Here is a 27,379-nt window from a genome sequence, read left to right as displayed (position 1 = left end):
TGGTGCTGTTTTGGAAAGTTATGTATTTTTAGATCAGTTCACGGAGGAGATGGAGCAGACATGATTGTGTTGTCTGCCTTCACATATTCATCCTTCCTGAAAAATCGTTGAGTCTGTCATCTGATTACAAACAAACTCAAAACTTGAATTGGCATTTTGAAGATGATTGTTTCAGAATTTTGTGAAACATTGCTGTTAATTAGCTTGAAATTAGGTGTTAATTAGCACCTAAACTGGTGCTCTTGCTGAAGGAGAAAAGATGCAGAAGGTGGCAGGTGTATGCTGTCAGCAATCATGTAGTCAACATGCACTGTTCAGGTTTGCTGTCTTCTGCTGAGTAGGAATATTGTAGGTGCCATGGTAGAGGGGTACTGTTGGTAGTAGAGGGGACTGTTGTGGCAGTGATTGAGTTTAAATGAAGAAAGATACATTTCCATGTGAAGACAAAATTTCCTTACTTCGGTGTACACTGCAAATTTGTTCAAGTTTTCCAGACAGAATGGTATTGCAAAAAGAGGTCATGAGTATTTCTGAAGTTGTCTTGATTTCTAAATTGAAAAATTTCTATTTTACAGTGCCTGAAAATGACAACAAAAAGGAATTTGTTTGTTCGGCTGGTGCCATGCCGCTGTCTTCGTGGAGAAGAGGAAACAGTCACTACACTTGATTATTCTCACTGCAGCCTGGAACAGGTGCCTAAGGAGATTTTTACTTTTGAAAAGACCTTGGAAGAACTCTATTTGGATGCTAATCAGATTGAAGAGCTTCCAAAGGTATGGAGGGTTGTTTTACTTAAATTATTAACTCTGTTACTTCATGAGCAATGTAAAAACTGATAGTGTCTAGCTTCCCACTAAAGCATTTAGGCTGCAGTTTGCCAGATATTTAAAGTAAATGTTGGTTCCAGAAGAAGCAGCCCCGATAGAAAGAATGCTTATTCATTCCTGCTTAACTTCCTACATTAATTGATATGAAACTGCTTAAACAAATGATCAAGCCCAAGAGAGGCACATTGAAGAAAAAGCTGCTAGTGTATTTTGTGGCAGTGTCTGCTCAAACTGATTAACTATATTCAACAAATTGAGTCATTATTTGAGCACACAAAGATTAGAAGAAGCAAGATAAATGTGCTGTTTAGATCTCTGTGCCCACAAAAGATAGCTACAAACCAAAGCATCTATTCACTTGAAGTCCCGCTTTCTTCTTAGGTATGTGACTGAAAAGACTTTCTGAAGTATTTCAGTTCACTTATGTTCAAAAACTAGAGAGCTGGAATGACACTCTGATTACATCTTCATTATGGAAATTAGTAATTGTTCTGAAATTTCAAGACCAGCTGCATGCTTAATTAGCAGTATACTAAGTGAAAGAATGGAGACTTTTGCCAGTGAGACTTGTGAGTAGTATAAAGTGATCATTGCAATATAGACTTGTTTCCATTGCAAGGTCCTGTCTTGGTGAAATGAAAAACATAGTAGTTAAATGGAAGACTTAATATTTAAAATAGGTTTGTCAGAATTGTATGCAAATCTTCACTTCACCATGGAACAATTTCAGATTTTTGTAGTTTGTTATAACAACTTCAGGTTTGCTGGTTTGCTTTTTGTGGGTTTTTTGTGGTTGTTTTGTTTTTTGTTTGTTTGTTTGTTTTTGTGGGTTTTTTTAAGATAAATGAAACAAATAAGAAACTAAAACAATTTCAGGATAGCAGCTTGACAGTTATTAGAAGCATCAGATTCCAATAAAGCTTAGCCAGCTTAGCCAGGTTTGAAAATCCAACCTAAAATGCTGCTGAGAAAGCCATCAATGAAAATCTGTATTTGTAACTTAAACTATTAATGGATAATTTAAAACTAGACATTTTGTCGAAGTTTAGAACTTTGACTGCTTTATTCTTGTACCTTCCCAAGTAGCTTTTTTTTTTTCCTCTGGAGTTAGTTACATAAATTTTTGTTATCTTGCTTTTAAAGACTTTGAGGGGTTTTTCTGATTATTTCAGAACTTCATTCCTGTTTCTCAGTGTTTGTTGGAAAGGAATAAAATTGCTTAAAAACTGAAATAAAATACCTTTCTTGGCCAGAATAATAGGAAATTTTCTGAACTCTTCTTGGATTAAATTGCTATTCCCAAAATCATAAGAACTAAACAAACATCTTCATTCCTGACTCCTAGTTTTCTAAAAAGTTCCTTTTAATAATATAACATGAGGAAGACTGCTGTAGCAAATAGGTGCATGTTGGTGTTTTAGGCCAGAAAAAGTGGTTAGTCCATTTTATCTTTGATTTTTGTTACATGCCATTTGATTTCTTTAGTTTCTATATGAAATCCAGTTTTGATACATGAGTAACTTACAGGTGGGCAGTGTACTAATTGCTTTTTTCTAGTCTAAGATTAAGTTATCCATGTCATTTGAAAGACTGCTTAAACACTTATGTTTTGTTGTTCCCTTTTGTTTTTCATTGTTGAACTTCAGGAAGCAGTAATAGATTACACTTGCTTCATGTTAATTTGTACATTATATTAAGTCATCCTTATAGATTGATTTTTGAGAAGCTAGGCATCTTTTCCAGCTTTTAAGAAATTTTGGTCTTTTTTTTTTTAATACCCTTTCAATTTTCAAGATAAATCACACCCACACATATATTAAAATACTGTATAAGAAACAGAGTAGTGAAGACATAGTAAAAGTGTTTTGTGTAATTGTTTTACTGAAATTGTATTCATAAAGCTATCCACTGAAGACCTGTAAGGGAAGGCCTGTAATGTTTGAAATTATCACAGCTGATTTGGAGCCAGAGTTTCAAGCTGGTTATGCCTTTTTCCTAGCCCAAGCTTTTATTTAGTCTTTTAACTCAGAAAACAAGCTTCTAATTAAGCCATCTCGGACAAAGGGTGTGGTGGTTACTAGGCTGTCTCCAGCTTTCTGTAGCCTTTTAAGACATCAGAACTGTGGTGGCTCTTTCCCCATGGTAGCATGTTCCTATGCCAGATTTGTGCCCTTTTTATGCCACAAGACAACTAGTTAGGGGATGTCTTGTTAACTGGATCTCTGAAATAGGCTGTCATTGTGTGCAGCACTTACGGACCTTATTGGTTCTTACAATGTAGCTCCTTAATTGACTCGCCAAGGGGAGACAGCATAGGCAAAATGAGATGGAAGAAGGAGGTGATGGTAGAAAAGCACTTAGCTTTACCCAAAGCACTGGTGTCTAGTCTCAGTTTTGAACATCATTGAGCATTTGAGAAGTGTTCATCTTGTGTGCTAAATCACAACCAAAAAGATACCCAGTTTGTCCAGAGTGCCATGGTGTGCATTTGAGCCGAAAAACTCAAACTGAAGCAGTATTAGTTTTCTTTGTCACTTGGCTGTTCAGAAGAAATTGGAAATCTAGAGTAAAACAGACTTTAATTAACAGTAAAGATGGTCTGTTTAATCACTGAATATGCAAATATTCAAAGTAAACGCAACACAAAACTCTGTTCCTCTCATTTTCCTTTGGTGAATTTGCTATTCCTTGTGCTATGTTTGCTTTCACCTGCCTAACTGGGGAAATTCCAATTATTACAGAGTCAAGCTCATTTTTCAGGCTGAGTCTTAAGTACATATTCTTGCTTGGAGTACTGAAATAAAAGAATTTCTCCAAAACACATGACCTCACTGAAGTTCTCTGTCCCATAGACTATCGTAAATAGCTTGTAACTTTTCAAAGCCTTAATTATATCAGCTAGTTCTAACAGATGGATTTTTCTGAGGAATTGGAAAGCTCAGTAGGGAATTTTAAGCTAAGTCCTTGAACATCTTTCTAATATATGTCTGCTTTTGTTCTGGGCTGGTATATGCAGATATCATATGAATGGGCCTTGCTCAACAGTCTGTGGGCAATGGCCTCATATCTGAGAGAGACCCCGTAAACATTGGTTGAACGAAGCCCATTGCTATAATGTTGATTGGGATAATTTTTTTTTTTTTTTTAATAATGGAACACTTCCTGAGTGTATGTACTTTTCAGCATTTCAAACAAAAATAACATTAAGTCCAGGTATTTACAAATTATTTTACCCAAAACTGTCAGGAAAGGAATATTCATCATACATTGTCTAGATTAATCTTGTTAACCAGTTTCTCATGCATATTTATTTTGGTACTATCTGTAAACTTCCTATATATGATTTGAGTATGTTTATTCTATTACACTGATATTGTTTGCCCTGTTTTGTCCATTTGTAAAGCTTCTGGATAAGAATCTGAAAATACCTTTCATATCAGAGGATATCTATCTCTAAGCTAATATTTGATACAAATAACAATGCATATATACAGTAGAGATGATACAGTTTTCTGTATCCTTAGATCAAACTTGCATTCATTTTCAACATGACTTTGTTGAATTGCTGTATAATTGAGTGAGGAAGTATGGAAGAGAAAAAAACTGTAAAATACAATAAAATAAAATTTGAACTTTATAGGGTATCAATACCTACTCAAACCCTATGTTCCAGAAGTATTTGACTTAAAAAAAAAAATAGCCTCTACAAATTTCCAAAATTTTTTTTTGCGAAAGCTGTAGTTACCTCTGAGGTATCACGTGGCCTGTCTATTGTGGAAAATATTTTGAGATGTTTGGAGGACCATATTCACATCACAATATGTGATACTGGAAGGAATTTGTAGGAAGTGTTAAGCATAGCTGCTTCCTTGTGACTTGCCTAGCCATTGTAAATGTAGTCAAATTTTATTAGAAACTAGTTAAATACAGTTTTTGTAAAGACTCTAAATATTCTGGCCTTCAAGCTGTCAGGTCAGAAGTTTAAAAGGATTACAAACAAAAGCTATAAAGAGGAAACTAAGAGAAAGTCACATTCACTTTTTTCTTTGTTTCAATAGCAACTTTTTAACTGTCAGTCTCTGCACAAGCTGAGCTTGCCAGACAATGATCTAACCACATTGCCAGCATCCATTGCAAATCTCATTAATCTCAGGGAACTGGATGTCAGCAAAAATGGTAAGTCACTTCATTTACTATACGGGGGCAACTGAGAAGCAAATCACCATTGGCTATACAATGAAACTAATGAAAGTTTAATTTCTATAAACTACACAGCCAGTAAATTTTAAGTTACTACTTTAAATTAGTACTTAACATAAAAAAAGCTCTTTTATGGTGTAGTTGTGATATTTAGTGTTACGTCCTAAATTGATTGGTTTGTACTTTCAGATTCATTACTTGAAAACTGATGTAGCAAATTGATGCTACAATCACAAATTTATTACTTTTAGTGTCTTTCCTGATGTTTCACTTTAATGAAGTTTCAACACGAATTTGTGTAATATTGATGGATTCTATTAAATTTTGTTTCATATGAAAATTGTTTTCAGTTTATTTTAAAGAAATGTAAAAAAATTGTAGTAGATCTTGGCTGTTTTGCTGTCATGTTCTGGGGATGTTAGCCTCTCTTGCATGGGGAAAAGTGTTCATGGACACTGGTTCACTCATCTGAATTATTAGCAATCTGTCATTCTGTGTGTGACAGCCTTTTACAAATTAAAAAACCATTGTCAGCCAAGTATTCTATACATGGGTTTTTATTAATGGTGCTGCTTTATCAAACTGGAAGATGTGTGCAACTGTAAGGAAAACCATATTTGAAAATAAGAGTTACATAAATATGCCAAAGGTTTTATCATATTACATTAATTTTTTTTAATTCACACAGCAAGCTAATTATGACTCCTCAAAGTTAATAAGTTTGGCTTTATTAAGAAAGCATTCCAGTTCTCGAGGTGTTGGCATTCTTCTGGATTGTTCATCAGGGCCAAGTCTGTACTTAAACTTTGTTATTTCTGCCTAATGAACGCAGCATTCAGTGTGATAAATTGACCTGATTGTCACAGCTCTGTTCCTGGTACAAGTGGATTAATAGTTCTTTCTCAAAGAACACTGGCCTTAAACTCTCATAGTGACATACAACAGAGAAAGAATCATCTTTTTGTCCTAGACAGAACTGTTGAAAGGATTAAGTGTTTCCAGCACAAGTTCTCAGTGCAGAAGACTTAAAAACAGCAAAAGGGCATTTGAGTTCTAGTGCTGGCAAATTCCTTGGCTTACGTACATCAATAGGCAGCTGGTCACTTACCAGCCAGAGGGCTGCTTGTCCATCCAAAATGGCGTAACCTTTAGCTAAGCCTTCAGAGAGCTCCTGAAAGAGCACTTGTTTCTCTGAGGCATATAAAGCATTTAAAGAGGCAATATGAACAGTATGCTATCTGAGTAAACTGCAAAGCTCTGTGTTCTATGGTTGTTTTATTTTTTTTTTAACACCTTCCAGAGAAATGACAGGACACAAGCTTATTTAAACTATCATGTGCCTGTTCTCAATCTTATCACAGTTTGGATAGCTTCTCTACCTAGTACTATATAACAAAAATACTCCTGAGGTCACATACCTACTTGGGACATCTTGTTTCCCACTATTCCTGAAAGCTGTGTAAAATAAAATAAAAAAATCAAATTAGCGTCCTTGTTGTGTGAGGTAAGAAATAGTGCTGTTTATTCTGTATTATTTGGTATTATTTGAAGCTTCGATTTGTTGTTATACATGCCTTTCCCTTTCTGTTTTCTGATCCACGGTTGCAACCATTGAACATTTTATTCCTGACAACTGCAAGCTTATTCTCTTCCTTTGTGTCTGTTTTTCTCTTGGTAAGAATTTACTGCTCAGTTTCCCACTGTCCACTATGGTTCTGGTGTGTGTCTATAATAGAGCCAAGCAGGGAGGGCTTTTCCAAGACTAGCAAAACTGATAATAATCTCTGATTCTTCCTTCTTCATTGTTAGATATTGAAAGAATACTGTGTGGAAGCAGTGGACTTTGTTACAAGTACAGGGACTGATTTCCATCGATATATATAGAAAAATTACCAGAGATTAATCACCAGTCTTGGTGCAGGATAATGAGAGATGCCAAAGAGTGTGTTTTTCAGATTCCTGTGGTTGTGGCAAGTGAAGGTGATAATTCCTGCATTTTTTTTTTTTTTTTACAGTATTGAAACATCACAATTTATTCTGATGTGGGTGGAGCTGAATCTTGGAGTACAGATGCCTTTAGATCAAATATGAATTTAGTTTTAAAGGTTGTATTTTAGAAGTGTAGTTAGTTAGACTTCAGTTTTCAAATTACCAGCATATGTGAAATAGAATATGCAGCTGAGCTGTGTGTGGCATAGGTATTATCAAATGTATTGACTGAAGAGAAGTATTTAATTTTCTAAAAGGTCAATGGCATAGGGGTAGCCTAAAACATCAGTCTGTTGCTATATGTGCAGCAAGCTTGGAGCAGAGTTAGAAAGGATAAACGGATACCCTTTTCCACCAGTCCTACTGGGTTACATCCTAGAGAAAAGTTGCAGAATGTGAGTATGCTGAAGTAGAAAAATGAGTGTTTTATTTTTTAAGCTAAAGGAAAATTTTGAAATTTGAAATCAAATCCTCTATGGCTATGTCAATTATTTACAGTTGTACAAGGGAAAAAAAAAAGGACACTCACAAAAACAAAACAAAACAGAAACAGGACCAAACCACACCACCACTATTCACCCCTAAATCTATATCTTTTAGGGTATACTAACCTGTAGGGGACTAATTTCCTTGTGGATCTGGCATGCCAGCCTTATATCTAGGACAATGTGAAAGACTGTCAAAGAAATATTTTTGCCCTTGTTTGAAGGAAGGGAAAGCATTCATCTACAGTATGTGATGGAGTATATAAATGGACAGGGAGTATATAAATGGACAGAAGTGATGGGTTTCTAGGTTACTAGAATCAAGGAATTTGAAATGCAGAAGAATATCATGGGGTGACTGCCAGGCAAATCAGGGTTTCCTGGAAGCCTGGGAAATGGGCTTGAAATCACATGCACCTGTGGAGTTAGCATAGTTTGAAAAAGGGAGATGGGCTATTTTTCTCTGCCTGCAGATGGTGAAAGAAAAAGGTTAAAATTTTAAGTTCTGTAGTATTCAGGCCTTTGGAGAATTAAATTGTAAGATTAAGAAATAGCTAGAAAGACCAAAAGAAGCATGGTGTTTTGGAAATAAAGGCATCTTCAGTAGTCTCATAGATATTATTAAGGGGTGGTTCTCTTTCACTGTGATGTTACAGCAAATTTGTACATGTCAGTTTGTCAGTCCGCATTGCAAGGAATCATCACAGAAAAACACACTAAGAAAAACCAGGGAAACAAACATATATGTTTCCAGACATATCTGCCTACAAAAACACTTTAAGTAATTTTGAAGAATTTCATGAACAGGTGCAAATTTAGATCAAATATGTTTTCTTCAGTGTTTTACAATCATGTGTTGATTTGGCAAACCAACTGTAGTACAAGGTGTGCCAGAAGCTGGGGAGCTGGTGAATGGAATTCAGGCAAGTGTGTAGTGCTGTGTTGCCCATCTGTTATTTTTAGGAATATGATCTTTCAAGGAATTGAGAATTATTCATAGTCAATAGGAAAACAGACCCAAGTTTTATTTTCCAAAGGGAGAAGTAAGTAAAGGATACAGAAATAACTCATTTTAAATTTGCTATTTCACAGCTTGTGGTGGAGAGGATAGAGATGGGCAGACAGCCGCAACAATTTTATAACATTCATGACAGTGAAATGAAAGATAATAGGTCTGCTACTGACTCTTGAGTCTGTAGATTTACTGTAATGTATCATCACTTGGAGGTCATAAATTTGTCTTAAGGCAGTTATTCTATTTAAACTTACCAATTCAAGTGTTTATAGTATTTTTTCTGAAATACAGTGTCTGTTTTATTAAAGATACTGAACAGGATCTGTCTCTGCATAATAAAATTACCTATGTAAGAGAAAGGTGCAGTTAAGGTCTTGAATGTGAAATTTGAGTATAAATATATATATATATAAATATATATATATAAAAATGTATGTATGGAATTCTGAAAAGAGCTTATTACAAACATCTTCCTAGACTCAGTAAGATGGAAAAGACATTGCATAAGCAAATACGGGGGGCTTAGATGTAGATTTGCATGTAAAAGCAGAGCATACCTTTATTTATGTAAAGGGATGTGCTTTGAGTGGCAGTCATCAACGAAAAGTGACTGGAAAGACAACACTGAATTTGCAGCCCAGGGTGGTAGGTGTTCTGTGGGGGTGGGGAGGTGGAGGCAGCAAAGCTGCTTTGCATGTTTATGTTATGCTGTAGTTTCAGTTTACTCTGGGAACTCAACAAGACTCCTACCATGAATTAGAGAAAGTTGAAAAACCACCTGGATCTTGGTAACTGTTTAGAACATCATTACGATCAAAACTGATGCCCACAACCTTCTTAGTGTTCCACATTTTACCCTGTTCTGGCATGTTTAGGTTTATGTAAAATAGTCTGTCAGGCATGTCTTCAAGAAACAGCATTATTGGCTATAACTTTTTTTTTTTTCCAGGGAACAGACTCCTCACATTCCCCCTCTCTTATTTTGAATAAGGAACACAAAAAGAGCAGGCCTAGAGATGCTTTACTCTAAGTATTGAAATTCTTTTAAATCAGTTGAGGGCAAATACCTGAAAGACTGTAGCGGGCTTGCTGGGATATCCTATACTATACACATGTGTATAAAAGGAATAAAAAACCAAACCACATGAAGCCCCCACTAAGCTATTGTCTTGTTTTCTCTGCCTGCATCAGCTCTGACAGTTTAGCAGACGAGTTGTTGGAGAAAGTGATGAGGAGGCATTATCCATTTAACCAGATCAGGAGGGTATTGTGGAGTATAACATAGGATTCATTACTGTCTGAACTTCATAGAATTGGTATGGGTTTTTGGCCTAAAAACTTAAAATTTTTAATTTCAGGAGTAGTCTCAAAACAAACATTTTCAAAGTATGAACTTGACTCAGACTTGTAATGGTTTCAAAGCTATAAAAAAGCAGTTAACAACTTAAGGCTGCTCTTGTTTACATGTGCACTTCTATTCTGCTGAAAAGCCTTTTGTCTTAATTGTGATATTATATTACTATATAAGTGTATGTAGTTAATCAGTCACTTTCATGAGCACCAAATACATTGCCAATACTGTATTCTAGTGTAAATCTAACTATATTGAAATAGCTATCATTGCTAATGAGAGTACATATTTTTAAAAAACTCATTAGAAAATCTTTAAAATCTCCCCATGGAAGTATTTCCTGGTTTGTTTTTCTGTTTTCTGTCTGTTTTTCAAATGAAAACACTGCTTAACTTGTTGTCACATCTGTAGCTTGACTGACATTTTTGCATTAATCATTACATGTGCTATACAAATGCTATATATTTTTCCATACAAAAGAAACCTCCTAACAGTCCTCCAAATAAAGGTTCAGCTTCCATTTTTCATTTTATAAACTTCACTTCCATTTTTCATTTTATAAACTTCAGAAAGAAGACGTTGGCATAATTACACATTATAACTCTGCAACTGACCATCATTAAAGGGAAAACAAGGGGGAAAGGAAACTGAAATTTTCAGGGTGTAGAATTGCAGTAAAGGACTTAGTAAAATGAAGAGGGAGAAATAAATCTGGTTACTAAGCTCTAAGTGTGTTCTTGTCAAACAAAGTCACTGTAGAGAAAAACCAGAAAATACAGTGAAGTTTGTTTACAGAATTTTGCAAATATTTTGAGAGACTTTTGGATTAGTAATTTCATTAATGAAAGCAGAAGTTTTTCTAGGAAGGGAACTTTTCTGTGTAAATGAACTGGAGAGAATAGACTATGGATGGCTATATGAAAGTGTTAAAAGTGTAACAATAATAATTTTACTTTTTGAGAAGGGTAGGTTTCTTCCAAGCTTATGTAATTTTTGTCTCTAATATGAGACAGAAAGCCAGGCTTCTGTAGTAGTCATATACAAGGAAAATCAAGTTACAAGGACTTTTGCATTTCTGACACTCTTGAGAGTGCAAGAAGAGCAACTCGTGACAAATAGCAGGTTTAAAAAACTCTGGGATATCTTTCTGCAGAATTAAGCAAAATTATGTCTGCAATAGTTCCTCCTTTTTCTTGAAATGAATGATTTTTTTAGGGCAGGTTTTCTCTAAATAAGCTAGCAGCTCCCAAGCTGTTTGGCCACAACTACACAGCTGAGTAACATGCATGCAGGTACACTGAGACCAACCTTGAGCTGAGATGAAACTCCAGCTCTGAGCAGGAGGGTGTAGCTGCTGCCCTACAGCCTGGTCAGACGTCTTGGGTGGAAACCTGAGATCCCACTTAATCTGAAACCAGCTGCAGCAAGGGATCCTTTAAGAATTTTTGAAAGGGGAATAAATGTTGAGAAGGAAGGATGGATGCATCAGCATTGTATAGTGAATTGATTGGGCTCCAACACACTGCTTACTATGAATAATGATAAGCGCTGCTTTTAGTTCAGGAGGTATGCAGAAATTCCAAATTAAAGCAAAATACATAAAAAAGTACTTTAAGCTTTCATTTCAAAATGTCAGGTTTTGTAAACATTTTTTATGTAATTTTTGGGAGACTTGTGGCATGTATTCTTAAGCTCTGAAAATATTTTGCTTGCCATGTTTGATCTATTTTGGCTGGAAGGACAGTTTTAGCAGGGGCCTGAGTGGAAGAACAAACAGAAGCTGCTCTTTTTATGGTGGAGCTGCTTTCAGGCCAGTCCTAGTAGCTGCTTGCCCGGCAATTTACACTAGTATGACTGGATTAGCTGAGGAGAGAATATGCATAATTAAGGTTGCTTTCATGTTCATGCAAACCAAGGCTCTGTGTTTGTCTCTCTGTCCTCTATACTTGTAAAGAGTGCAGAGTGGGGGAGGGTGCACAGCAGGCTGCAGTTTCACTTATTTTGCATCTGGAGGGCTTTTTGATGTGTCTGTTGCTTGAAGAGTGGGTTTTTTTGTTGGTGTTGTATTTTGGGGTATTTTTTGGTTTTTTTCTCTCTCATTGTGCATAAACATGAGAGATTTAGCTGTGAATCTCTTTCCTTTAGAGACCTCACCCATGTGGCTTCACATATTTGCTAGTGATTTTCTCTGTACTTTTTTATGAATGGAACCAGTTTTTTTGCAAGCATGTTTTAAATGCTTCTGTGTGAGAAGAGACACTGCCATTGCTGTGCAACAATAGCAGTTTCAATAATTAAATTCTAGGTGTACTAGTTCTACCATGTGACTGTGATGAGAAAAGTTACTACTACCTGTCAAGAGTAAGAACACAGGGTGGGCTCCAACTGCAACAGGGTTGAAACATCCCACTGGGATGTCAGCTGTGGGACCCATTGCAGTGATGGACCCTGCCAGCAGCAGATATGACTTTCACGATCCAGAATTGCCAGTGCTTCTGAGAAAAAAAAATAAATTTACCTGCTGGAGAAGAAAGTCATCCCAGTTTTCAATACTGCTCTGCAAGTTATGCTGACTCTGGTGATAGGAAGGGATTGTGCTGTGTAGGGAAGGATGTGAGTGTGACTCCAGATGGTGATTGGCACCCCAGTTATGCTTAAAATTGCCTTAATCCAGTCTAAACAGGAGGACATTTGTGCACATTTGGTCTGAAGTGCTGTGCCAAAACAATCATTGCTCTCCAGGGAGCTAGAGCTCAGGCAAAACTCAGTGTATCAGCAGTGTTATGTGATTGAGAACTGAGGCCGATTATCTTCACGTTTGTTGCCACTGAGCTGGAATCCCTTTATGACCTTTTTGCTAGGCCCTTCGAGCATTTGCCACAGTTGGTTTGGAATCATGGTTAAAGACCACATTCTTGATTTGGCTGGTTACCTGGTGGTTTTTTGCCAAGTAAGAGTTCCAAATGATTAATGCTTTCTGGTTTTGGTTTAGTCCAGACAAGAATTTAATTCCTCTACCTTATTGCCAAATTCTCCTTAACTACCTGCCAGTCATGTTGCCCTCTCCCCTCCTTTTCCCCTCACAGAATCACAGAATGTTAGGGGTTGAAAGAGACCTCAAGAGATCGAGTTCAGCCCCCCTGCCTGTTGAGGCAAGACCCCCTAGTGTTGGTCACACGGGAGTACATCCACATGGGTCTTGAATGCCTCCAGACAAGGAGACTCCACAACCTGGGCATCTTGTTCCAGTGTTCTGTCACCCTCACAGTGAGAAAGCTTTTTATTGTATTTATGCAGAACCTCCCATGGTCCATCTTGCGCCAATTAACCCTACTCCTGTCATTGCACAGCACTGAGAAGAGCCTGGCTCCATCCTTCTGACACTTGCTTTTTACATATTATAAACATTAATGAACTTGCCTCTCATTCTGTTCTTCTCCAGGCTAAAGTGACACAGCTCCCTCAGCCTTTCCTCATAAAGGAGATGCTCCACTCCCTCGGTCATTTTTGTGGCTCTGTGCTGCACTCTCTCAAGCAGTTCCCTGCTCTTCTTAAACTGAGATCCCCAAAACTGGACACAGTATTCCAGGTGCAGCCTCACCAGAGGAGGTGGAGAGGTGGGGAGGAGGGGAGGAAAACCTCTCTTGACCTACTAACCACCCCCCTTCTAATTCACCCCAGGATGCCATTGGCCTTCTTGGCCAAAAGGTCACATTGCTAGCTCATGGTCATCCTTCTGTCCACTAGGACCCCCACATTCCTTTCCTCTTATGCTGCTCACTAATAGGTCCCAACCTATACCAGTTTATGGGGTTGTCCTTTTCCAGATTTAAGGCTCTACATTTGGCCTTATCCTGTTTCATTATATTTCTCCCTGCCCAACCCTCCAGCCTGTTGCGATCTCACTATATGGTAGCAGAGCCTTCTGGTGTGTCAGCCACTCCACCCAGTTTTGTGTCATCAGCAAACTTCCTGATGGTACACTCTGTGCCCTCATCCAGGTCATCGATTATTATGTTCAATAAAATCGGTCCCAGTACTGATCCTTCAGGGTCTCCACTAGATAGATACAGCCTCCTACTGGACTCCATCCCATTGACTACAACTCTCTGGCCTCTATCCTTCAGCCAGCTCCTGATCCATCTCACTACCTGATCATCCAGGCCACATTTCTTCAGTTTAGCTCCAAGGATGCTGTGGGAGGTGGTGTCAAATGCTTTACTGAAATCTGATAGATGACATCTACTGCACTACCATCTTTTATTTACCTGATTATGTCTTCATGAAAGGCTGTCAGGTTGGATAAACATGACTTCCCTGTGATAAAACTGTGTTGAATGCTCCTAATGACCCCTTCTGTCCTTGATATACCTAGAGAGGAACACTGAGTTGTTGTCATGTAAAGAAGGAAACAGCAGGATGAGAAACATGTCCATATGATGCTTTTCAAGGAAAGTGGGATAAGGCTCCAACAAACTGCATAACCCTCAAATAATCTGTTGCACTGTCTTCTACAATTCTAGAGCATTGGTGTACTAAGGAAGCAGTAAAAAACCTGAAAGAAAAATGGGATTTAGAAAGGAATGAGGATCTTAATTTGAAGAGCTCATTTCATTCAGGTGTTCATTGAGGGTGGTGGTAGAGGGTATCGAATTAATTAACACAGTGTTACAAAAGGGGTGCAGAAAGATGTGGTCATGGAATCTTGAGATTTCCTGAGCTTCCTTAGCAAGGGAGAAGATTCAGGGCATTAAGGATAGGTGGAAAGCAGAGAAACAAGTAACAGATCCTCTCTTTACAGCCCTTTGTCTTTCTTTTCTAGCTTTTTACACACTCTCTACCTTCTTAGTTACTCTTTTTTCTTGCCTGCTCTTTGAATTTGCAAACTTGTTGAGAGAACTGAAAGAATACTCATGCAACAGCAGCTGCACGTTTCCGGCATACAGGAGGAATATAGCTGAGGAGCAGTGAGTGGCTGAAGATTGTTAAATAGCCAGCCTGTAAATGCAACTTCCTATGAAATGGTAGAGTGGTGCAGGCCCCTAATTTACTTTTTTTCTGTCTTCTGAATGGATACTACAAGCATTAGGTATATTTCTTGCTGCCGTTGCCAGTTTACTGCTCTTTTGAATGGTGACTTCCATTTATCCATACTGAAGTTTTGAGTGAGATTGTTGGAGATAGTGTGTTCCATAACAATTCTGCTCTAAGAAGAAAAACTTAGTTCATGGGTTTTTTCATTGTGAGCTTTCTCTTATCAGTTGAATTTCTGTTGTTACTTTGTTAAAACAGTTGCAGCCTCTTCCCCAGGGCACAGTCAAAACAGGAGGCTACTGTAGAGTCCTCTGGTTATGTACAAAAGCATGCTGATTTAAAATGTCTGTATTTGGATAGCTAATATTTTATTTGGCTATTCTTGAGAGTGTAAGTTTACATTGACTCCACTCCAGCAGATGTGCTGCGTGTTTTGTTTTCTAGGTAGTTATAATAGAACCATAGAATAGGTCAGGCTGGAAAAGACCTTCAAATTTATCAAGTCCAACTTTGTCCTAACCTTATTGCCCTATTTCTGATGACCTATCACTAAACCATATCCCCAAACACTGCATCCAGATGATTTTTAAACACATTCAGGGATGGAGATTCAACCACCTCCCTGGGGAGCCTGTTCCAGTGCGTAACAACACTTTCTGTAAAGAAGTTTCTCCTGATATCCAACCTAAATAAATCTGCCCTGATGCAACTTGAAGCCATTTCCCCTTGTCCTGTCATCTGTCACCAGTGAGAAGAGACCAACCCCACTCTCACTACAACCTCCTTTCAGATATTTGTGAAGAGTGATAAGGTCTCCCCTCAGCCCCCGTTTCCCCAGACTAAACAGCCCCATCATCCTCAGTTGCTCCTCATAAGGGATGTTTCCCAAACCCTTAACCAGGTTTGTTGCCCTTCTTTGGAGTTGCTCCAACACCTCAGTGTCCTTTTTGTATTAAGGTTCCCAAAACCAAATACAGTACCCAAGGTGGGGATTCACCAGTGCTGAGTACAGGGCCAGGAGTACTTCCCATGTCCTGCTGGTCACCCAGTTTCTGATACAAGCCAGAATGCCATTGGCCTTCTTGGCCACCTGGGCACACTGCTGGCTCATATTCAGCCGCCTGTCAGCCAATACACCAAGGTCCTTTTCTGTCAGGCAGCTTTCCAGCCACTCTTCTCCAGCCCTGTAGTGTTGCCTGGGGTTGTTGTGACCAAAATGCAGGACCCTGATTTAAGATAGATTTGAGTCTTCTGTTCTTCGATGCATTCTCGACATAGGCAAAGGAAGCTAATGTTGATATTAAAAACATGATATTAAAAACATGATATTAAAAACATGTTGATATTAAAAACACTTTAGACCAGTGCAATCTTTCATCCAAGGACCAAGCCAAGTAGTGTGACTGTCCCTCAGAAAAACTTAAGGTTAGAGAATCTTTAAGTGTGATTCAAATAGTAAAATTAATGGCACAGAGTAAGTCTGAAATAGGACTCTGCCTCCAAGGAGGAGCTTAGCAGTGGTTTACTCTGGTTAAAGAAGACAGAAGCAGTAAAGTTATCATCAGCATCATATCATCATCAATAAAGAGATTTTGATGTACCTTTTAGGCAATAAGACCACTTAATACAGATCATCCATAGCTGCATCTATACAGGCTTCTTATGTGCTAGATTTTTGTTCATCTGCCTGAGCTATGGTTCAGGATACTGTGTCTTTTGGATCCTTTTCATTTGCATGTTTGGGTATTTTTCTTTGTTGAAAGAGACTTCTTGCTATAACTTGAATTAAGACTATGCATATTTTAGTATCTGGAAAATTTGTTTCTCTTAATGCAAAGATTATATAACAGCAGTAGGCAAGGTCACAGAATCACAGGAAATTAGGGGTTGCAAGAGGCCTCAAAAGATAATCCAGTCCAACCCCCTGCCAGAGCAGGTCACCTTCAGGAGGTCATGTATGAATGTGTCCAGATGGGTTTTGCATGTCTCCAGAGAAGGAGATTCTACAATCTGCCTGGCTAGCCTGTTCCACTGCTCTGTCACCCTAGCAGTGAGGGTAAGGTAAATAAGGTACATTTCTAGGCTTTCTTTGGTAATTTTGTAGTCTTTCTTTATATCCTCTCCTCTGTGAGGGACTAGCGTACTCTGAGAAAGGCTCCAGCTGTATTGCAAGTGTGACCCTTTTACTCCCTTTCTCTTTCCAGAGCATCAGATGTTTTTCAGAACTGAGCAGTGGTCTTGGTTCTGCATACAATTCCCTAGCTGTAATCAAGCATTATCAGTCCTAGAAGCAAACACCGACTGAGCAATGTGCCATTAATTTCTGAAAGTGCGGTAATTTAAAAGAGACTTAACTGAAAGTAAAATTACAAGTAAAATTCTGTCCTGGCTCAGACCAGGACATCCCACCCCTTATTCCATACCATTTGCATCATGCTTCAGTCACCTGCATGCTTCAGTTCATGCATCATCTCTTGTCCCTAGATGCATGTATATATACAGATTATTAACATCTTTCTGTACTAAACCCCACTGAGTTAATTTAGTCCATGAACACTGTTAGGATTGTGCAACAATACACATAACAAATCTATGACCCCCAAAATTCCATGCTCTTATCAGTTCAGCTGATAGAGCAAAAATTAGGTACTCTCACACAGTGTTAGATTCCTTTGAAGTTCATTGTACGTCTTAATCTGCCATCATCACAAGCCAAGTATGTCCAGGCCCTTGAGCCAAAGCAACCCCACAATATGGGTTTGCTTTTGCCTGAAGGAGTAAAAACCCAAACCATTTTCCCCATCAAGTTCCTTTCGTGCACCACAGGCACTTTATCCCCATCTACTGTATGTAGAAGGTCTGACTGAGCAGGACCAGCTCGATCGGTGGAACTCCTGATGTTAACTAACCAGCTGGCTTGTGCCAAGTGCTTGTCCCAGTTTTTAAAGGTTTCACCAGCCATTGCCTTCAGGGTAGTTTTTAACATTCCATTGTACTGTTCAGTTTTCCCTGAGGCTCATGCATAATAGGGAATATGCTATACCCACTCAATACCATGTTCTTTGGCCCAGCTGCTTATAAGACTGTTTTTGAAATTCGTCCTATTGTCTGACTCAGTTCTTTCTGGCATACCATGTGGCCACAAAACTTGCTTTTGAAGGCCCAGGATGGTGTTCCATGACTCGAAGCACAGGACATGTTTCCAGGCATTCAGTACTAGCTTTCACCATTTTAAACATGTATCACTTAGATTGGCAGGTTTGGAGGAATGTGATATAGTCAACTTGCCAGACATCTCCATAGCCGTATATCATCCATCTTCCCCTATACCACAAAGGTTTCAACCATTTAGCTTGTTTCATTGCAGCACGTTTCACAATTGTGGATAACCTGCATAATAACGTCCAAGGTTAAATCCACTCCTCAGTCATAAATCCATTGGTATGTTCCATCCGTTCCTTGATGACCTGAAGTGTCATGGGCCCGCCTAGTTAAAAATAATTCACTCTTATATTGCCAGTCCAAATCTATTTGGAACACTTGAGCAGCCTCATGTGCTTGTTGGTTGTTTTGATGATCCTTAGTAACTTGACTTAGAGGTATGTGGGCATCTACATTACATGCTTTTACATTGAGTTTCTCTAACCAAGCATCAATGTCTTGTCACAGTTTGGCAATCCAGATAGATTTACCTTTATGCTGCCAGTTGTTTTTCTTCCACTTTTTTAACCACACCCAGCCTTTATGACACTCAGATCTTGAGATCCCCCTGTCACTCCAGACATAGTGACAGATTCTGTCCCTTTCTGATTTGATGGCATTAGGGTGCACTATGCACCAGTGTCCACTAAGGCTTTATACTTTTGTGGTTCTATTGTGCCAGGCCATCAAATCCACACAGTCCAATAAGTTTGGTTGTGAAACTTTCAAAGGAAAAAGTGATCCTTCCCAGCAGAGCCACCTGGGTATGCTCCCACTGGACTTCGAATTCAAACTATTCAGGCAAATTAGTCCAGATTTGAACCTGGGCCTAAGCTAATGAGCTTAAGCTGCATTGGACACCATATATCTATCACTGTTTAATGCTGGAATGGCAAGTACATAAATGACAGATGCTCTCTATTAAGAACTCTCCCTGACAGAGATAGGGGAGAGAATAAGGGAGAGAGACTTACAGGTTGGAAACTGAACTACACAGATTTAATGAAACAGTAATGATGAGAAGGAAAATTACTAGATATACGCAAAAGCAATATCACGTTCCTCCCCGTCTTCCCTCCAGTAGTGCTTACATCATCACCAAGGCTGCAGGGCAGCCCTGGAAGAGTCCCAGGCTGGGCTTCTGGAGTCAGCAGCAGATGGGGTTGGGTGCACAAACACATAGACTTAGGCTGACATGGATTGGAACCACAGGCATAGATGAATGCATGGAATCCTCCCAGGATGCCAGCCATAGGCAAAGAAGAAGTTGACCGTCGTGGTCCCTCAGACACGTTGGGATGGAATACTCTGGTCAGTTTTGGTCACCTGTGTGCTCTGCTCCTCTCTAAAGGAAGGTGTCAGGTGTGACTCCTTCCTTTCTGGAGCATAAGATGTTCCTCAGAACTGAGCAGTGGCCTTGGTTCTGCATACCATTCTCCATCAGCAAGGTAGTATCAGAAAATCTTTATTTCTTACAGGAGTAAAAGCATTACTTAGCAGTTGATGCTTTGCCATCTTTTTTCAGCTTTACTATTCTCAGAACAGACACGTGGAACGACGTAACCAAGTCCCACCTGTAAATCTGAATGAGAAGACACATTACCCTTGTCTTTCTTCCTGCAGCTGGACTGCAAGAGAGTTAATGTGGCTTGGAACAGCATGAAGTTTCTCACTATTACTAGCCTAAAAATGAGCATCCACAGAATACAATTCCTTCTTAGTTGTCTTGTTCCCTGATAAAGCACTCCAAAAGCAGACACAATGGCATGCATTAAATGAAAGGCAAACAGCTAAGAAAATGCCTGTTGTTTTAAACTAGCTTTATTCTACTGGCATATGGTTTTTTCTTGAAAAAATACTCCTAATTCAAGTGGAAGGATTGCAGTATGAACTATATACTTAAGACAAGTTTATTTAATATAAAAACACCTATCCCAGTCTGTAAGAACAATGTAGGAATAAATTGCAAAAGCACCTGCAGTTGTTGTAACCATGCTTTAATTTATTTTTGTGGTATACTAAAAACTGTGGTGAAACTCTTTGGCATTAGAATGATTCACTACTGATTTCCCACTGATGTAGTAGAGACCTGCCTTCTGCTGTCAAGGCCTACTTTGTCAATTTCTGACATTTAATTTGGCAAATACATGGATTTCAACACTGGAGTTTCTGGAGAGAACCTTAGAAGCAAAGGAGGTTCTTACTGGTTTAATTTTCAGACATAAGAGTTTCTGCAGTGTTTTTGTCCTTTTCTACAAGTAATATGAAGCTAAGAGCAGGCATATGTCACATTTTGAGATATCTGTTCAGAGTCCTGAATGCTGTAAGCATACTTATTATTAGAAGCCTTACTGTTTTGCCTGGATGCTATACAAGCCATGCATTTACCAAACTGATCCTGTTGGAAACTTGGTTCTACCATGTGTGTGCCTGATCTTAAGTACATTACAAAGTACAAGTACTTTTATTATTTAGTAATAAGCAGTAGTAATTATCAGCATGTTATATTTCATTAATACTGCTTGGTGATCTGTCTGCTAAGCTGCAATCTGAAATGTTTCAGGAATAGAGTAGTTAAATATTTGATATTGCATAAGAGCCTTTCATGAATGAAAACTATTTCTAAAATGCAGTGTCAGAGAACCAGTCCACTGATTGCTAAATGAAATTATGTTTTTATGGCTAACAGTTTTATGTGCATCATTTGCATGCCTGTGATGGAGTTTAATAATTTGAAAATATTTCCCTGCCTCTCCCCGTATCTTGCAGGCATACAGGAGTTTCCAGAAAATATAAAAAACTGTAAAGTCTTGACTGTTGTTGAGGCCAGCGTAAATCCGATTTCAAAGTAAGTTTTTTTTGTTTTATATCTTTTGCAAACTCTGCTGTGTCTCAGACTTGCTCCAGATATGTGCCAGTCATTGGAGACAGAAGCAGAGTTACCTGGGAAGTATTTTCATTAACTTTATTTCACTGTGATAGAGTATATTTTGCACAATGCAATAGAGCACGTGAACAATCCTGCATTGTATTGGGTGGCTTTCTCACCTTTTTAAAGTATATCACTTTTCTGTTAATACAGTGAGAATTATGGAATGAGTTTTCTGTCTTCTCCTTTATATTCTTCTTTTTAATAAATATAATAATAACAATAATGATCATAATAACATAATCTAAACCTTGTACCTCTGTTTTTCAAATTTAGCTTATATGTATAGATTTCCCTGCCACTTTCGATAGTAAAAAAATTCATATACCAGAAGTACCACCGCCAGAGTTACAGACTTTGTACAATGTAGTTCTTCTGGATAAAAAAGGTGTTGCATAGGTTTTTATCTTGTTATCTGTAATGAATGTTTCATCCATATTTAGCAGTCAAGAAGTCACAAATACATATCAGGACTACATTTGTGGTTTGTATTTTTTATTGTATGTGAATAGTCTCCATGCTTTAAAATAATTTTGAAACTAATCTTACAGAGAGAAAGTATGTAGTCCTAATTTTGTAGGAATTCTGGTATCTCCTTAATTATAATGCTCCCAATATGTAGGACCTCAGTTCTATATTATTTAAGATAATATGACTTTATGCCACAAATGTAATTAGGAGAAAGGCACTACATGATTTTATTTTTATGCAGGCTTCCAGATGGATTTTCCCAACTGCTAAACCTAACACAGCTGTACCTGAATGATGCTTTTCTTGAGTTTTTGCCAGCCAATTTTGGCAGGTAAGTTGAATTTGGAACTTAATATCTACCTTTGATGCTATTTCTCATGCAAAGTGTGAGCTGGAGGTGAGGAGTAAGTGTCCATTACCAGTCCATGTATGCTGCGTGCTAGTGATAGAAAAAAAAAGCTAAATATTTATTACCATTTTTAATAGAGCTTTTGAAGTACAGACAGAATGCTTGTTAAGAGCCAAAAAAAGAAAACTCACATACTTGCTACTTTTACAGTGCAAGTCTGGTAAGTATGGGAGACTAGTATTTCTGAAATATAGGTTGTTTATCATTTAGTAATTGGAGTGAAGCAAATACTGACATAATCCTACTTATCCTCTCCTGGATGCACAGATTCCTTCATGTGAATCTGTAATTCTCAAGTACCCTGTCAGGAATCTTTCTGAGGACTTAACATATTTACAGTGTGCTGACTAAGCAGATTTTTCCATGCAATGCATACAAGATAAATACCCAATCCCTGTCTCTTTAAAATGGATTAAATTGTGGAAGCAGAAGTGAAAGGATAATTTTGTTAAAAGGAAGACTCTTCGATGAGCATAGTTCATGCTGTGGTCCTTAGCATGGTGATTTACACATTTCTGTTTTTTCCCCTCCATATCTTCACTCTTATACTCTCTTTTCCTAGTGTCTCCCCTGGCCCGTGCCGTGGCCAGCAATCCTCTCTTACACGAAATAAGACTGTTAGTTCACCAGGCATGTTACTGTGTGGAAGCAATTAATAGACTTAATAGAGTTATAGTTGAGTCAGCATAGTTTACAGATATTAGAAATGCGCCCAAATCCAGCACTGTAGAAGTCTGCCAGGTAGGAGATGTGGAATGGAAGATGAGCACAGGTGCAGTTCATTAGTGACCATTAGTTTATTACTCATCTGTGTTTGGAGTTGTTGGTCTGTTCTACTCTGTCCAGTTAATATTCATTCCCTGATAAATGATTAAAAATCACCAGATCAGTTACAGACTCAGCTAACAAGGAAGCTGCTTATTATGCGGGAGCATTAGTTATGCTTGTTCCTGGTACATTAATTTTGCAGTTCAAAAACATTTATTAAGGCTGAAGAAAATATTTATGGAAGATGCATTGTCTTCACTTGTTGGCATTTTAATGATTGCTTATTCTTATGTTCCATTTTTTGACATTCCAACCAAGTGGCAAGGTTTTCTTAGTAAAAACAGGCACTATAGATGAAATTTGAAGACTCCATTTTGACACATATAGTCTTAAAGGTATTTTAGCTTTACATGTAGTTTAAAGAACCTCATTATAATTTTTTCTTCATCGCTGTCCATTTCTTTAGTGATTAATGGTCAGGAAAATTGTGAAGTCATTAATTACTAAATAGCTTAAGAATTAATTAGTTGCTGAAGGCAACTTGAAAGCGAATTCTCCAGTGTAGTGTTTCTCTTAATAACTATGAAGAATTCAGCCTTGGTTTTAAAAATGTAAGTAGAGACTTGCAGCATCCTAACTTTTCGCTAGGACAATGCAAGTGAAATTAAGACTTTCCTCATCAGCTTTTTTTAAATTAATTGCAAGTATTGATATAAATCCACGTGCTAATCATGGTATTGCGCAGAATAGACACTATTCTATAGGAGGATATTTAGGTCAAATAAGCTAGAAAACAATGAATTTGCAAAATGTAATTTCCAAGTAGAGTTCAGACCCCTGCGCTTCAGTACTTTTTTTTCTGAAAGTGACCGACTGCTCTGCCACTCCACAACCTTACAGCTAGGTGTAAGTATGTCTAGTGGTGCAAAATAGGATTTTTTATTTAGTTAAACAAAAAAAGGCTTTTTAGAAGTTTTTGCAATGTTGGTTGTTGGTTGTTCCCATAAAAGACAAGCCTTCAACTTCTTCCACTTAGTGAATTAATTGTTTTGTATATGACCTTACAGCTATTACTTTTCATTACATGGGAACACATGAATAACTGAATTCTGTTGCCTGCTCTTACTGGCAACTATAGGTAATAATGCCTCTTCAAAATTAAGCTATTGGTACAGTAAAGCTAGCAGAAGTTTTTATGCTCCATGTGTCAATGTGCTTAGTTCAAACAGTAAGGGTTAGAAACCTGGTTTCCCACATCAGTTTCTCTCTGTCTGTTTGTATTCATTTGTTCCACAGTTTAATTACTGTCATCTTTCCGGAGTGTTGTGCCTGATTCTCTCACCTACTGTTTTTATAGTGTTATCATAACCCCCCTCCAGTTTGTCAGACTAAACAAAATTCTGTTTCTTCCTGGTATGGCAACTTTTCATTTGTAGCTGATTATATTAATACATCTTGGAACAATTTTCTGTATGAATTAATCACCTTTTTGACAGAGGATGATAATATATGTAGCTATATTTAGAATTCAGATTAAGATCTCTTCATGGCTTGTACAGTGTCATGATTATCATCTTGTTTCACTTGGAAACGTCTGTGGTTTTACTCTAGTGTTCCACTAGCCCTTTTTTCAGCTGCCTAGTGTCATTTTCCACATGATCAGCTAATGCACTGGACAACTCAGAAGTATTTGATGACTCTACAAGGAAATCAGAGTACTTGGTCCTATGGTATTTTCTCCATTTTCTATTTTTTTCAGTCCTTACAGTTGTGCAGGGTTTTTTTCCCTACACTGCCCTAATAATACACAGTATTGTCTGTGGCTGCCCTTAGTGTCATCAGCTAACTTAAACATTTTTTCTGTCCTTTGAAAGTGCTGCTAAAAAATACCGAACAGGTTAGTCCCAAAATAGACCTTTGATTTGTGAGTAACAAAATAAGCCTGATGCTTATTGTTGTCTTTAATATTTTGTGCTAAAACTTTGCATACCATTGAGGTCTTGATGATCTGACTTTTATCTCCCGTATTTATGAGCATTACATACTTGCTGTCCTTCAGTGATGTGGTGGAATGGCTTGTTAGTCTCATTAAAAATCATCAGACTTTTGATTGAATGTGCCAGTTTCTTTGCAATTCTGATATGATAGCATGAATTTTTCCTTCACTCCCAAATTCTAATTTGAATGCATTAATACAGGGAGCGCTCCAAGTCTAAGCCTTTATGCCAGTGCTCAGAAATCTGAGAAATATTTGTGCTGGCTGAAGAAAACCATATCTGATATGTCTAAATACAACATGTATATTTATATTTAATTATACAAATATATATGCAGAGCATTCTAAACTTGAAGCTCAATGTGTGCTCATTTTCAGACAGTAACTTAAATGAGAGTTTATTTACTGATGGTTGTTTAGGATAAGCAAAAAGTCTATCTTCAATGTCACTCTAAAATGACTGAGAAAGTTGTTTGTAAGTAAGTATTGCTTCTTGAAATTTTTATTGTGATGTTGCTCTAATTTCACTGTTAATCGTCTTTCTCACCAGTTTGGCAGTAGCACTTGCAATAGTAAATAGTTTTAGTGGTATCTACTTTTTACACAAATGTACAGTGATAATAAAAATTGAGACTTTGAGTTACATACATACAATTTTTCTGAAACGTCTGTGGATGCAATCTGCTATAGGATACACACATTTTGGTCCTTTAGCCTTAGTATTTTAGATAGAATTTTAAAAAATTAATTGCCCATTAAAAAAAACTTCAAAGAAGGTGAAAAATAAAGAGCATCTCTTCCTGAAATATTTTTAACCTTCTGAAGAAATGACTGCTGTTGAACAGCAAGTTCCTTAATTTACCTGCTTTATGTTTATTTTACTTTTTTTTCCAGAAAGAAATCATATTAAGTCATGTTAAAGAAATCACGTTAGGGAGAATACCTGGCAAAGTGTTAATGTAGAAATTTTGTTTTATTAAAAAGCTGAGCTACGTTTTAACAGCAAGCTAAGTTGATTACCTTAAAAAATAATACTGCAACAATAATTTTGTTGAGACTGTTAGACCAAGTATGATAGAAGTTGAAAAATACACTGTTGCAGCTTTTTGTTCATGTAGTGTGTAAGTATTTCTGTGGTTAGGGGTTTTTCAAGTTGGGAAGTGTATTTCCGTATGAGTATGACAAATTCTTGTGATAGAGTGGCTCAGGAAATACATGTTCTGCCACTATGATTTTATTTTTCTTATAGTACGGATGAGCTAGTTCTGTGTCTCTTATTTCTTTTCCAAATTAAACAACAATTTTTTGGTTCCATTATGGTAGTTCAGATCCTTATCATGGGTGTAACTTAAACTTGAATTAACCCTTCATTAACAGATTGACAACAGCTTCAGTCTGGTATTCTCATCAATCACTGCAAGAAAATTACTAATTTAGACCCATCCTTATCTGCCAGCCAGGAGAGGTTCAAAGTATTTTCCTAGTAGCCTCTGTGTAGCTCTACACATAAGAAATTTGAATTTTTTATCTCTAATTTCTTAAGAGTGAGTTGAAAAAAAATGAGGACATGAAATACGTTCACAACCTTTCTATCACCAAAGGCTGTCTTTTTAAGTTCACAAAATTTGTTGATTAGAAGTGTAGTACAGTCATTTTTGGCTAAGAGTTAAGGAAGTGTGTGTCTGTGTGTGTCTGTGTGTGTCTGTGTGTGTGTGTGTATAGTTCAGCATATGATTGGAGATTTGCTTCTACTGCGTTCAGCTGAGATATTTGACTGCATGCACGTGTTGTGAAGAGAAACTACAAATTATATGATATTTTTCCTGACATCAAAGCAAAACATGAAGTGTAGCAGTGTTTTATTAGTTTTATTGGGTTCAGAAGCCCAATTCCAAAGTGACTGTTCAAATGTGAGGGTGCTTAAACAAGTTCTGTTATGTTACAGATTGGTTTTTTAGTATGCAAGTAGGGTAAGAAGACTAAGACGACCTTTCCAGTTACATCCTAGAATTGATATGAGTTATTAATTGAAATAGTAAAATTTCAGGGGTAAAAAGTCACATAAAAAGAAGGCAAAAGACACACAGAACAAAACCAGAGCTTACATGACTATGGAACAGCAAGAATTATACAAAAACATGTCACAGTTAGAGAAAAACACAACCCAACTAGTCAAATAGCCTTGAGGCAGGCCTGCAAAACAGATGAAAGGGATTGAATAGAGTACTCCTTACAGTTTATCTTGATTATAGCATTGAGCACTAGGTAGAAAACACTGAGTAATTGCTTTCACTGTATTAACATACCATTAGCTTATTAATGTACAAATAGCATGCTAAAATACCCACCCATAGGCTAGAGGGACCCTACTAACAAAAAACCCCCTACTCTTTGAGCATGGGTTTTTAAGCATTGCCACTTGAAATGGAAGCAAGAAACTAGTTAACCAAACATGTTATGTGATAGTATATAATCAGAGATAAAGTACTTTTACATGTTTCTGTCTATATAGAAGTAGTTCTGTTTTGGGAAATGGTGATCTCTTTGTGGAATATGACCTTGCTCCCTTTTCTACACAGAACTGGGTATTAATGCAAGTATCTTGACTCTGTCTGTGGATCAACTTCTAGCACACCAGGCGAAGGACCCCACTTTTGCGATAACAGACTAATAGCATGAGCTGGATTTTTATTAGGGTAATCTT

General features: G+C 37.5%; 1 protein-coding gene across 15 annotated transcripts in view; it reads left to right on the top strand.

Moving 5' to 3' along the window:
- Positions 1 to 27,379, top strand: part of ERBIN (erbb2 interacting protein) — a 116,118-nt gene that overhangs the window by 43,443 nt on the left and 45,296 nt on the right. For all 15 annotated transcript variants that reach the window (XM_071731171.1, XM_071731168.1, XM_071731162.1 and 12 more), the window contains 4 exons: positions 576 to 773; positions 4,886 to 5,003; positions 20,872 to 20,950; positions 21,744 to 21,833. In XM_071731171.1, coding sequence (XP_071587272.1) covers positions 585 to 773; positions 4,886 to 5,003; positions 20,872 to 20,950; positions 21,744 to 21,833 — 476 coding nt within the window. In that variant the 5' untranslated portion in view covers positions 576 to 584. The remainder of the gene's footprint in view (positions 1 to 575; positions 774 to 4,885; positions 5,004 to 20,871; positions 20,951 to 21,743; positions 21,834 to 27,379) is intronic.

Source organism: Heliangelus exortis, chromosome Z (assembly GCF_036169615.1).
Source record: "Heliangelus exortis chromosome Z, bHelExo1.hap1, whole genome shotgun sequence".
In the NCBI taxonomy this organism is placed as follows: Eukaryota; Metazoa; Chordata; class Aves; order Apodiformes; family Trochilidae; genus Heliangelus; species Heliangelus exortis.
The sequence above is the reverse complement of the archived record's forward strand: the minus strand, read 5'-3'. Positions and strand labels throughout refer to the sequence as shown.